The 13,763-nt window shown below is 39.6% G+C and overlaps 1 protein-coding gene across 1 annotated transcript in view; it reads left to right on the top strand.

The window, feature by feature from the left end:
- Window positions 1-13,763, top strand: part of SVEP1 (sushi, von Willebrand factor type A, EGF and pentraxin domain containing 1) — a 122,704-nt gene that overhangs the window by 28,427 nt on the left and 80,514 nt on the right. The window contains exons 4-5 of the mRNA XM_039389307.1: window positions 12,988-13,146; window positions 13,389-13,568. Of these exons, the coding sequence (XP_039245241.1) occupies window positions 12,988-13,146; window positions 13,389-13,568 (339 nt within the window). The remainder of the gene's footprint in view (window positions 1-12,987; window positions 13,147-13,388; window positions 13,569-13,763) is intronic.

Genomic DNA, 13,763 nt, shown 5'->3' with positions numbered 1-13,763 from the left:
AGTACACATAAGTAATATTTAAAACTGTATCAAGACAGAGACAGGAAATACAAGTGTTCTGGTCCAGTCCAGTTTGGAGGAGCTCTAGTAATTTTAAATGCAGCAGATAACTGTTTAAATCTTCTGGATCTGTTTTACCTCTGTGACACAGCAGTACCATGAGTCTCAAGACAGCAGGTATGAAGAGGAGTTTTCTTGCAGGAGTATGAAGTGCTTCAAAAGTCACTCAGGTAACTCAGTTCATAGGACTAAGTTTTTCTAAATACCAGGAGGGGGGTGGGGGGCTGAGTAACCTTATTCTGAGAAGTCATGGCGTCAACACAGAACATAAGGAATGCTTGACAAGCTTCATGGTTATACAACAGAAGAGCTACATGTAGTGAAGGTGGTGTTTTCTATTATTGTCTGTCTCCTAGAGACATTAGTACGTGTACCTGGATATACTCCAGTCCTTTAGCCCTATTGCTGCTGTAAGCTTGGCAAAGAATATCGCATGAAATGCAAATGTTGAATTTCCCTCTTTTTACAGTCTAAGACTTTGCCTCAGCTTTGTGAGTATCAGAATATGCTGTCACTTGCAAATCTCTTCACTTGAGTTTTTATATCACTGTGAATTGTACGGGAGTAAAACATATATTTTTTTTCTTCTGTTATTTCTGAATGGAAATTCAAAATGCAATGCCTTATGAAATGCAACACCATTTTTAAAACATGGAACTTCTGTGAGCATTCATATTCTTCCTGATTGGCCAAAAACACTTCAAAGAACTGTCACAGTGGCAGCACAGAGATGCAGGTTAGGTCATGGCACAGGAATACACAAAGGCAAGGGCACTTGGTCTTCATTAGTGACTTGATTTCAGCAATTACAGTAGCTAGGTTGTATTCATGTGTAGCTTTTTAGGTGGACCAGTAGCCCACTTTGTGTCCACAGTCCAAACCCGTGAGAACAGAAGTAATGTGATCACAAAAAATTGGACTGAGAAGGACCATACCAGCCTCAGACACTGAGGCACCCTGTGGCAGTATCTCTTTAATATAACAGTAGCTGAGGTTTACCTTCTTTTCTACCTTTTCACTGCTTAGCAGTGATGCTCCTTTTCAGTACTCATAAAATCATAAAACCATTTAGATCAGATAAGACCACTAAGATAACAAAATTCTGACAATTAACATAGCACTGCCAAGTCCAGCACTAAACCATTTCCCTAAGTACCATGTCTACATATCTTTTAAATACTTCTGGGTTTGATGACTCCGCCACTTGCCTGGGCAGCCTGTTCCTTTTGGTGAAAAAATTTTCATAATATCCAACCTAAACCTCCCCTCATGCCATTTCAGGCCTTTTCCTTTTGCCCTCTCACTTGCAACCTAGGAAAAGAGACTAACCCCCACTTCACTACAGCTTCCTTTCAGGTAGCTGTAGAGAGTGATAAGGTTCCTTCCAAACCTCCTTTTCTCGAGGCTAAACACCCCCAAGCTCTCTCAGATGTGCTTGCGCTCCAGAGCCTTTTCCATCTTCGTTACCCTTTAGACAAACTAGCTCCTCAGTGTCGTTCTTGTAGTGAGAGACCCAAAGCTCATCCATGATAATGGCTCTCCTAGACTAGGTGCCAGAGGAGTTTGGCCTAGATGCAGTACTAAGCTACACTGTGGCCCCAAGAATGCGGTTTGCCTGGCCCTCAATTCCAGCTGAAAAATGAGGTCTCATGCTCTGCTAGCCTCCAGGATTCTGTTGTCTTCACTCTCTTGATAGCACTTCACCTTCACCAGCATTTCTTCAGGTGCTGCCTGGGAATTTTCCACTCTGTCACAGTCAAGAAGGCAACTTTGCACCCTGAGAGCATGTGAGAAGCTCCTTATTGCTGTCTTGTTTCCTTGTTTCTTTTCAACTACCTTTCCCTCCCCTGTAACAGATGGAGGTGATGGATTACAGCTGTTACTTGTCTGGTTTTTGCTTCAAGGATGAAGCACAGACAACTACTAAAGGTAGTGAGTTCAAGGTCTGTGAATGCGATGCTCCCAAAAGCTGTCTGTAACATCTTAAATTTCACTCCCAATGATGTTAGAGATTGATTTATTCTCATTACTTTTAAAGTAATTTTGGGAGGCCTCCTACATTGAAATAGAAAGTGCAGTGCCTCATACATTCCTACATCAGAGAGTTTATAATTTGTCACTTGCATCCCTCACTGGTTCACAGTCTGCAAAAGCAACTAGCCAAGAACTTGTCTCCAACTCATGAAAAACTGGGATACTTTTAGACAGAATTAATTATCTTGTGATAACTACCTAATTGGAATCAAGTGCTGTTTAGAAATAGATTTTCTAGCTAAATATCTGTGGTTTAATAATCACCTTGGGTTAAGTCTTGGTTCTATTAAGCAGTGATTTAATAATTATTGCTGCTTACCTTTGTTTTTCCTTTTTGCTTCAGATTGCAGTTAAGAGTGTTCCCTCCTTCTTATTCTCCATCTCTGCAGATGTAGATGGTCTTATTTATGACAAAAGAGCTTAGAAGAAGGGCATGCAATTAAAGGAGAGGGTAGGACCAGAAGTGTGGCAGACCTTTTATCTCCCTAAACATGCAAAGAATCTTGCTGCCCTTTAGAAAGAGAACAAGTGATTCTGCCTCTTAAAGGTGGAAAAATTACCTTTGAAGCTGAGAAGAGGATGGAGAAGTAGGGCCCACAGCAAAAGTTTCACTTAGATGTGCAGAGAGGTTGAGCCCCTGACAGTTCTTGAGATAATCTCGCTCTGCTGTTTTCCTCCTCCCTTTCTGACAACAGCAGTGGGGTATTTCATTCTAATTTAAACAGCTGCCCCTCAGTAAAGACCTTGGATATTACAGGTTGCTACTTTAGCACATTTGGTCAATACTGACAACAAGAAGGGGCCTTAGAAACACGACTTGCTACCCAGGGATTCCTTCTTTATGGGAGAACTCCTGCATTGCAGAAAATCAGGCTTTTGCAGAAGGGATGGAGACTAGTTTTTTGACTGTCTAGTGGGGGATGCAAAAGTATTGTTCAGAAATGTTTTAATGAAAGTTCTTCACAGAAGGAAGCTTCTGTGGTCTGCGGTCTGAGATCCGAAGACTAAGGTCTCAGGGTGTGTGTTCGGTTGAAATACTGCAACATAATCTTTTTTATATTTCAGCTTTTTTAGTATAGTTTTTGCAGTGGTGAAGTTCACTTTGTTGGCAGTCACAAGACTTAGTACTCAAAATCTGAATTTCTTCAATTCAGATCTGAGGTGACCCTTTTCCTTGCAGCACACATTGCCTTAGAAAGAGTCAGATATGTTCTTAAGGACTTCCTTTGTGTCTCGCAAAGAAATGAGAGGGCAGGGCAAGGCAAAATGGGGAAAATGAAGTGAGAAGCAGTCACTTTTCCAAATGTTTCTTGAGCAGTTAATAGTGAGCATAATGATTTAGTTATCTCAGTGCTCTTGCGTTCCACAAACAAGACCTTTTTTTGATCTACATATTTAGATAATATTAAATTAATTCAGAGGACCCCGTCAATTTCCATAAGAGTTTTGCTTGAGGAATGGAGAATGGGATTTATGGCATTTTTCACAGTAAATCATGGGTATCGGGAGTGATTCCAAGAATTAAGCAGAAACTATAACATCAAGATTACAACAGTTTGCTGAACTCTACACAGGGATAGCTGGGCTAGTTTCACAATATCTAAAAAAATAATTGGCAAAACCACCACTTTTTATTGCCTGGTTATGGGCCTGAGCCACTGCATGTGCCTCAGCCATCTTAAGTTAACCAAAAGCTGTGTTTCCTACCCTGGGCTGCTAAGTAAATAAACATGGAAATAGTGACATATGTTCTCCATCTGCACAGTCATGTGGTATATCTTCAGTGCTCAGAAATATTACTTAATAGACATATAATCAGTGTTGTTGAAAAGTATATTTGATGATAAAAATAAGGGATGTGGAAAACAGGCCAAGTTTGGCACCTAATGCAGTAGTGACAGTTTATTAAGGGTCTGGCAGAAATGGCTTCACTTTCCTGTTTATAATAACTTTTACTTGCTGCATTCCCCATCTGTGATTGAGCAACAGGAACTGCTCTGATCTGCAGAGAAAAGAGGCAGAAATAGGTGTCTGGTTTGTTGGGGTTTTTTTATCTCCATGATCATATGAACCAGCAGCTGCGAGGAATGGGTGTTGGAGGCAACAGCAGAAAGGGAGCATTTCACATTAGACTAGTAAAAGGATTCAGGAACATACAGGGCTCTATTAATATTTTGCCAGAGAGAAAATTCACAATTTTTGCCTGAATGAGAAGGGGAAAATCTGAGGATATGGAATCTCTCAACTACTCCAGGATTCCTCCCACAACTTGCTGCTCTCAGGAAAGCCAGTTTGGTCATTCAGTTTGATCAGAGAGTAATTTTTAGTTACATTAAGTCCCAAGAATCACTGAACACAAAACTATTCAAGTTGCTGAATTGGTGAACACATTGGAAATGAATCTTGAACCACCAGGCACGTTCTTCACTGCATAAACCTCCCAGTGCTGTGAAGCTTCGGGTGCATGCTTTGCCGACTTCTAAACCCCAGTCCCTTATTTTGTTTAAATTGAGGAATCCCAGGAGAAGGTGATGTGTAGAGTTAGCTGTAACATGAGCCTCTTGGTCCCTGCTTCTGGAAGAAAGAGTGGGCTATGCTGAGCAATTGCTGGCTGTGTTGTGATTTCAGCATGTCCCAAGAGTCACGGGCAGGGGAGTAGATTCTCACTTCTGTCCGGATTCCTCTGGGTGCAGCACATTAGGAGTTGTTCAAGAACCAGTATTTCCTAAATAGCAGGAAGCTACACAGAGCTCTTAGAATAGTACTATTTAGAGTAGCATGGGCTATCATATCACCAGTGATCAGGGTTTGCTGAGGAATGTGTGCGTGTGATCGTGATAAACGCCATGCCCAGAGGAGCCTACTATATAGTAGTGCTGCTCTGAGCAAAGCATTTTCAGAATTTATTTTCCCTTTTAAGTAAGGGTCCAATTGTTTGTGAGGTTTTAAACACAAAACCTTCATTTGCACATAAGTAAATTCATAAATAATCTCTATTTGCATAGCAAACTTTACACAGTTAACTGAATTAGTTTCCCAGAAAGACCTTTTTGTAGTTTTGAAATTTGTTTTGTACTTTTAGAAATACTGAGTAAGATGAGGACAGAAATCAGTATTCAAGCTCTAAAAATCAAAAATACTGGCATGAGCTGATACCCTCAACTGATAGGCATGTGTATGTTTGCTTTGGGTATCCCCACCAAATATATCACCAAGGCTGGATTTTATGTCTGTGCAAACAGCAAACCTGTGAACTGTCTAAAATGCCACTGAGACTTAAACCAAAAGAGGTTCATTTCAGTACATGAATGCCATTTCTGTGTATATATATTGCACAAGTTGTCAGGATCTGTCTTGTGAACATGTAGCTTGAATGAAACATGGGTAGGCTTCTTCTAAAGTTACAATACCATGCATGGAATCAGGATTTTCTTTTTCTATTCTTGAGTAAGCCACATACTTTGAAACAAAAAGAGATGGTACCTTCTGTAAATGCATATATAGTAGTCTTTGTTTCTATCATTGTTAAACATTTAAAATACATCTAACAGCTCTGTGTCTTTACAGTGCAAGTGTGGCTCAACTATGAATCTGTTTAAGGCACTAACCATGCTTCTAATGGGTAATAGTTGGTCTGCTTTTTAAAAAAGAGTCTTAAAAATGGGCATAAATGGATTTTCTATAAATTCTCAGTACTGCTGTGACCAAAGAGGATATTTTGCAGTCAGAATCATTGCTTTGCAGTAATCCTTTCTGAATGTGCTGGCCCCAGGCCTACCCAGGGATGCTTAGCACAGTTGTGGCTCACAGCCGGACCTCCCTGTGGAGAATGTCCATGTAGGCTTCCTAACTTTTACAAGCAGTGGTAGCTCTTGGGCTTACCATTCTTCAAGCAGGCAGATTGTTCTCCACATTGCGGATGCTTGCGGTACTGGGACAGGATGTTCACCCAAGGGACTGCATCTCCTTCCAGGCGACTTTACTGTTCTTCTGCCCCATGGGAGAGGACCCAAGATCCTTATTTTTATCAGGAATAAGCTTTTTCCTCTTTTCAGAGGAAAGAGTTTCAGTTTGTTATGACTGTTTAAAGTGCTTAGAGATCTAGAGGTAGTGTCATTGCAAATTCTGCAAATTCTACTTGGTATTGGAATATTGCAGTTTGAATGTCTGTAAACTCAATTAAAGGGTTTGAATGAACCCCTCCCTATATATCATATATAGAAGTACTTAAACTTCTGAGTTGTTTCAGACTGCTGTCCCTGGTTGAGAGGAAATTTCTAAATCTAATAAAGAGATGGATCAAAATACATCTCATGGGAACAGAGACGACATCTAACTTGTAAAATTGCTAATCATGTTGCTGTGAGAAGGATACTTAAGGAATACTGACAAAGAGCAGATGGGTGAGCAGGTTCAATGCTGTCTGAAATTAATGCAGAGCACATGTTGGGGATAACAGGAGATATTAAAGAGTTGGAGAACATGCTGAGACTTAGCAGAAATCTTTCCCTGATCTGTACACGTAAACACAAGCTACTCATTTTCCTTCACAGTCTTTGTACAAGTCACACATGTCAAATGTTTAGCTAAAACCACTTCCTTGCGTATTTTTGTAATCATAGCATGCTCCTGCCTTGTTGTTTTGGTTTTTTTTTTTTATAGCATTGTACATTTTGCAAACTGCAGAATGGTGAATTACAGTATCTGCCAAAGGTTTAGATTTCTTTCTCCTTAGCTTCCTAAAGGCATTTCACGTGCAGAATGTGGCCAACCTGACAAACCTACCATATAGAAGATCTTAAGTAAAACCACCTTCCCAGGTAATGAAATGTGACAACAATAGCTGTAGTTTCTGGAGGTGGTGTCTAGGATAGAGACCCAAAAGTCTTTAAGAAGCAGGCCTTCATGTGTAGGTCCAGTAAGATATATTTCAGAGGCCTATTTTTCTGCTAGCCTAAGCCAGGGGTGGCTTGTAAAATAGTTACAGCAACAGCCAAGAGATATCCCTTGAAATACATGGAGATGGCAGAGGACTGGGGACTATCGTGCAGTCATGGCTTCTGTCAGTATGTGTCTCGTGTTATTCATCTTCTTCCCTTGCAGAGGCCATACACAAATGAACGATGCAGCAGCAGCAGGATGACTTTTGGAGACAGGAGGGAAATTTGAGCAGTACTGCGTGCTAGTACTAGAGGACATGCCAGACTCATCTTCTGCAGCAGCAGGCGTGAAAGTCTGTGGCTGCATGGTGTGGAACAGGGATCTCCATTTTCCCCATGATAGCATGCCTTATTCTTGTAAAGCATATATTCATTGTGGCAAATGTAAAACATGACTAATGGCAGATACAGCTACCAGAGCACTTGTTTCACGCACATGAAGGTCAGGCTGACATATTTTCTAATTTTCGGGGGTTTTGGTTGTTTTTGGGGGAGGTTTTTTTGTGGGTTTGAGGGTTTTGGTTGGGTTTTTGGTGGGGTTTTTTTTGCTGTTGCCAAGGCATAAGATTCTTAGATGAAGTAAGGCAGTGGGGTACAGACCCCACAGCTTCAGACTACGATTCTCCTCCAAGGACATAAATGTGAGTTAGCTTGATGTTTTGGTTGTGGATCTTCTACATAACTTCCAGTAAATGAATAAAAGTACAAGGCAGTATATGTCAGGTCAAAGATTTACACAACCAAAAATCTCCTGTCTCTTTATGTCCAGTAAAAAAAACTAAGGAAACAGGGAAATAATTGAATACAAACATCCAGTGCTCATCACTTAGAAATTCTGTAACCTATGAGTTGCATCATTTTTTGTGAACAACAGCAAACGAAGTAAGAACAGGTCTCCATGGAATACTCTGATTCTGGGATAGATCTGTTGAATATGTATGTATGTAATCAGTGTCATAAAAGTAATTACCATAGCATAAAGCCAGTTTGATTAAATGGAAAACTAGGCTTTCTTTCCTCTTTCCTCAGAAGTTTGGAGGCTAAGTTATAAAGACTATTTGTGATTTGCATCAAGGTGTCATTTCATTTAGGCTTTGCACTTATGGGGAAAAATGAGAATTTACAGACTACAGTCATCAGAGTAGCTGTGTATGAATAGAGCTCAGGTCGCTGCAGGAGAGAGCAGAATATTGCTTTGCTGATTCCTGCTGTATCCCGCAAAAGATAAACTCTTAATCGGATCCTTCATTAGCATAAAGTGTGGAAAAAACGGCTCGTGTCAGGGATTACTTAGTAAATGTAGTTAGTGGCAGAAATTATGCATTGAAGAAAATACAAAATCCCTCAAATTAATCTTTGAAATACATGGAGTTTGACTCTCCTCTCTCTTAACACTGGGATAATTGAAGAATAATTCCATTTCAGTGACTTAGTGTGCTAGTGTAGCTGGAGAGGAAATTGAGTTTGCCTGCTCTCCCAGGATTTTAAAAGTCTTACATTTTTAAGGCAGAATTGTTTATCCTAAAATTTGTACTTGTACCTTCAGAGGAAGAATTATATCCTGTATCACAGAGTAGAATCCTTTGACACATGATCTCCAACTATTTAAATCCAGACTGGAGTCTTTATGCTATCGTGGGGGTTCAATACTGGTTGGCTTAGCTTTGCCAATGGCTTTAGTATTTGCAGTTTTAAAAAAGCCAGACTAGGTAATAATTGTTTGGTGAATACCTGAAATATACCTTTGTTTATGTTGCCACTTTTACCATGTTAAATTCTTCATGTGTGAAGATTAAAATGTCAGATGTTTCCTTATTGTAGGCAGGCAGGGCAGGATTCCTACTGAATTTATAAGTCTGTCTTTTAATTTTTTAGTGGACTTCCCTAACATTCCGTGTTCATTGTTCACCTTGAAGCAACATCTTGACATATAGTTATGCTGTCAATACAGTTAGTTGACTGAAATGTTTTTATGTCTGCCCGTGGGTCTTTGTTTTCTGGCAAACCCATGTCATATTTCCTTTCTAGTGATTTCTTTTCTATGTGCAACTTATGCATAGGTAAGGAAGTGTGTTCCATTGGTGGCCTACGGTGTCGTGAAGCCCGTTAATGTTCAAAACCAGAAGAGACATGTTGGATTTTCTTAGAGTTTTTCAGTTAGTTGTATACCTAGGAGAGCATAACTGAGGAGGAAAATGCAGGAGGCATGCTGAAGTAAGCATGTGTTATTTCATTATCATTTCTGGTCAGAAGGTTATTGCACTGTCATTACCACAGATAATAGAATCTGCATGTGAATTGTTGATTAGCTACCATTTTATGAAAGCAGATTGTTGTTGGTGACAACCTCAATGTGCGCTGTCTTTGTATACTTGGAGAGTTTGGGCCTTGTGCTTGTTTGAGTTAGCACACTAATCCCTGCTTCCAGATATCCTGTAATGAGGAAGTAACCCTCTGGTGTAAGTCAGCATTCACTATTCTCAAGAGGAGAATTATATTGAACAAAAAGAATTTCCTTGCCCCTCCCCTTGCTTCTGGGCAAAGAACAACATGGTTCAGATATAGAAAGTAGTTAAATCTTTTGTTGAGCAAATCATGTATGGAGATGAGCACATAAGTTTCCTTTCTGTTTAAAGCTAATACTGTTAAATTTTTTTCCCCATTTTTTAAATTCTTGCCTTTTTTGTCACTCTTGAGAGTGCCAGATTGGTGCTTATTTACACTGGGGTTCATTCACACACTGTTTTGAGGCTTCTTGTACCATGATGTTGTTGGAAAGGAGAATCAAACCTTGAAAAAAAAGTTTAAATTATTTTTACAGATTAGCACTGGAGAATATGGTGCCTCCCTACAGTCAGTTTTCGACTGTGTAGAGTTAGTGGGTGCATACTGGTGGACTAGAATGCAACAAAAATTTGACATTGCTTGATTCTTGGAGGAAAGCCCAGAGAGGTACCTGTGTGATCAGTGATGGACAGAGCCACACGTGCTCCTCAGATGTCCTTGCCCCTCAGTCTCTCGCTTAGCTTGGAATGCATCACTGTGTGTAGACTTGGGCCATGCTGTATTGCTCTCTGGAGCAGGAGAGGATGGGTCTGCAGTCTACCTGGGTCAAGTATGGACAGTTCAGAGCAGATGGCCGAAGCTCTGCTCATCCACAACTGATTTTGGATTGTTTTAACATGAACTCTGGCCAGGCTAACCTTTGTTACTGTGATGGAAATTCACAGCGTGCTTATGCTCCGTTCTTAAACCATCTCTTTGGCATAACAGGATAGACTGTGTAATCTCACACACTTGGAAATAACTCTGTAAACTACTGTTTGTTTTCTTGTGAAAATTCTGAATGTAACTCGTATGGAGTTTTGTAGTTGAATATGTCTAGGGAATATGTGGGATCAATGAGCAGTTCGGGGACTCAGACTTGAAGGAAATTCTACATAAAAAGCTGAGATAGAATATAGCTCGACTTCCTGTAACGAGAGTGATAAGCATTTGAAGCATTCAAAAAGAATCAAGACGTTTGGGAAAACATGTTTTTCTCAGTAGAGACATTAATAACCATGTTAACAGTGTTATTTACCTCCTGCTGCTTCAGTGGAAAGAGCAAATTGTGTGATTTCAGAATTAATAATTTTCTTCAAAGCCAGACTGATTCAAAGCCCTAAGCAAATTACTGGGTTTATTGTTAAAAATGCTCACATCAGAAAATGGGTGATTATTTTCATACCAGAGTTCTCGAAACAGAAGCAGAAAATTGCTGCTGCTTCTTTATCTAAGCTGAGGTTGCAAGAAAGAGAGAAGTTAGGGTTGGGGAGGTTTGTTGGTTTGTGGTGCGGTTTTTTTTGGAATGAAACACAGTTTAGATGTCATTTTATATGCCACACAAGGAACAGAAGAGACTAATTTACTTCAACTGGCATATGGAGGGCAGCTTTGTCATGCAGCAGGTCCCCTGTGATGCTTAATTTTCACTCTTTCCTGTATCCTTTTGGATGCACTTCATCACTTTGTGCTGCATACAGTTTTAAAAAGGATGCACAGAGACTTCCATGAAGTGCCATATGGAAGTGTTTCAGAGATTTCAGAGTAATACCTCTGATACTTTGCCATTTTGGAGGTGATCATCTGAAGCATGAAAGAATATTTCAGAGAGATGTAATGTCCAAGGTGGGAGTTTCTACACAGAAGAGATGAAAGAAGCAGTAACAGACCAAGAGGAATGTCTTGCGTGGGAAGAGCAGGTGAATTATAGGAAAGGGATTTTTTTTCCAAATGCTTTTCTGAAAGTCACAAAACAAAATGAAAAATTCCCAGATAAATTTGATTGGATTTTTCTTCCCTACTTCCTTCCTTATATACTTTGTTTTGTATTTATATCCTTTACTGCATAGGCATTTTCATTGTCTTCTTAAAACTGTGTTTAAAATACAAATTTGTGAATTCAATTTACAGCGCACAAAATTGCCTCTTAACAATAAGCCACTCATTTGCTTTTTTCAAAATAAATCTGCAAAGCTTTCTGAAAAGTGAACAAAAGTATTTTCTTTGGAAAAGAATCGTGCTTCTTCTGGAAAGAGTGCCAGCTCTTAATATGGGCAGATTTTTTTGAGGTATATTCCATAAAATTTGACTTATAAAAATAAATTCTCTCATGACAGAGTCAGAGTATCTTAGCACCTAACTTGCAAAACAGACAGAGCTGGTCTAATAACTACCAAGAAGAGACTGATGCTGATAGAATCTCCAAAATGCAGAAAATATAGCTAAATAGGAGAGAGTAGGTCCAGAAACAGGGCACACCTAATTATGTAAGGAGGAAGGCACTTGAGGGTGTTTGTGGTTGTAACATTCTCTATACCATTCAGAGATACATTAAATGATACAAACTGATTGTAGTGAGGGGAGAATATGACAGCCTGACTTGCAGTCTGCAAGAGAAAGTGTGGCCATTTTGTTGACAGTGAAATTAATGGAGAGCTTTTTTGGCTGGGTTTCAGTGTTAATATTATGTAACTTTCTCAGAATATTTTCTGAACTTTTCATTAGGAATTAGGTTTTTCAGCACAAGTGTCCTTGAGTTCTGTTTCAAGTGATAATCTGATCAATCAAAACTTTGCTTTAGCAGTACCTGTTGATTAGTCACTCCCCTATTTCACACATCATCCTTGTGAAATAGATTAAAATAATTGTGGTTATTTCCTGAAGAGTAGAATTCAAGACAGAGAGCAAAAAGATCCTATTTCTCCAAATCTCTGCCTTTGAAGACATCTCCTGAATTTTTTTAAGGCTTGTGTGTGTAGGTGCACAAAATTAAAAATATGAAATGCAACATAAATGAGTGCAAAAGCTTCAGGGAGCAGTTGCTTTGATTAATTGCTTCGTTGTTTGTGCCTCATGCATTTTAGCACATATAGTATATATAGATCATATATAATCATAATGTGTAAATCAAAGGCAGGGAAGTTTTGCTGGCTTATGTTAGCTCATTACTACCAATCTGTATGCATTACACTTCTGTGTAGTCTTGAATGGCAAGGATTTAGTCTGAACTAATTTCTTACACTTCTAAATCAAGAATGTCTTCATGAGGTCTGCACAGGTTTTGTCAGTGAAAATCTGGTATGTCTTCTGAGACTTGAGTTTCTTTTCAAGGTGATTAGTCATGGGCTTAATATCAGTCCCCAGACAGTCACTGTAGAGAAGTCCACCAAGTCTGGTAGGCATTAGATCACACCTTTTAAGAACTCTGCACTACTTTAAGTGGAGAATGCTTCTATCCTGAGTGACACTGGATATATTAGGAAGGAAAAAAAGTAATGTAAAACTGTAAAGCAACACACCTGAAAAAATATGAACACACCTGAAAAAATATGAACACACCTGAAAAAATATGCTAGGTGAAAGGTTAATATCCTGAACTCCTTTATACCATGTTTTCTTTTGCTCAAAGCTTGTCCACCAGGAACATACAAGCCTGAAGGTTCACCAGGTGGAATTGGCACTTGCATCTCATGTCCCGATGAGAATCATACTTCTCCACCAGGAAGTACCTCCATTGAGGATTGTACATGCCAGGAGGGATATCGTGCTGTAGGACAAACCTGTGAAGGTAAGTTTTGCCATTCAGGAACAGAATAGTCCTGGAATGCACAGTGCAATGCTGGGACAATTTTATTATGTGGTTTTGCACTGTGAAGGACATGCCAAATTGCAAATTCCCTGTGTCATTCCAAAACAGCAGCAATACCAAGCCACGGTTTGAGTTAGAAATTTTAAAAGATTGTTTTACTTCAGTAGCCTGTTGCATTCCGGCTGGTATCATAACTCTGTTGTGGTTGTTTAATTGTTTAGTTGTTCACTGCCCTGAACTGAAGCCCCCGGAAAATGGTTACTTTGTCCAGAATGTCTGCAACAATTACTTCAATGCTGCGTGTGGGATCCGATGCAAAGCAGGATTTGATCTCGTGGGAAGCACCATCCGACTTTGTCAGCCAAATGGCCAGTGGTCTGGATCAGAAGCTACTTGTAGAGGTATGGATGTCATGTGTTTGAAAAGTATTTTTCTGTTGGTTTAGTTTGTTCTTAACAGTGGTTTTCTTTACTCACTAGTAGTTGGGTGCGCAGATCTGATCCTGTTACCACTTGGGTGAAAGAAAGTTCCATACGTAAAATCCCACTCCAATCACTCCATTTCCCCTCCTTCCTAAAATGGAAGAAGGACGTCTA

The sequence above is a fragment of the Pipra filicauda genome, unplaced genomic scaffold (genome assembly GCF_003945595.2).
Source record: "Pipra filicauda isolate LSUMZ 115617 unplaced genomic scaffold, ASM394559v2 scaffold71_size5581439_pilon, whole genome shotgun sequence".
Taxonomy (NCBI): Eukaryota; Metazoa; Chordata; class Aves; order Passeriformes; family Pipridae; genus Pipra; species Pipra filicauda.
This window is presented reverse-complemented; position numbering and strand designations above follow the sequence as displayed.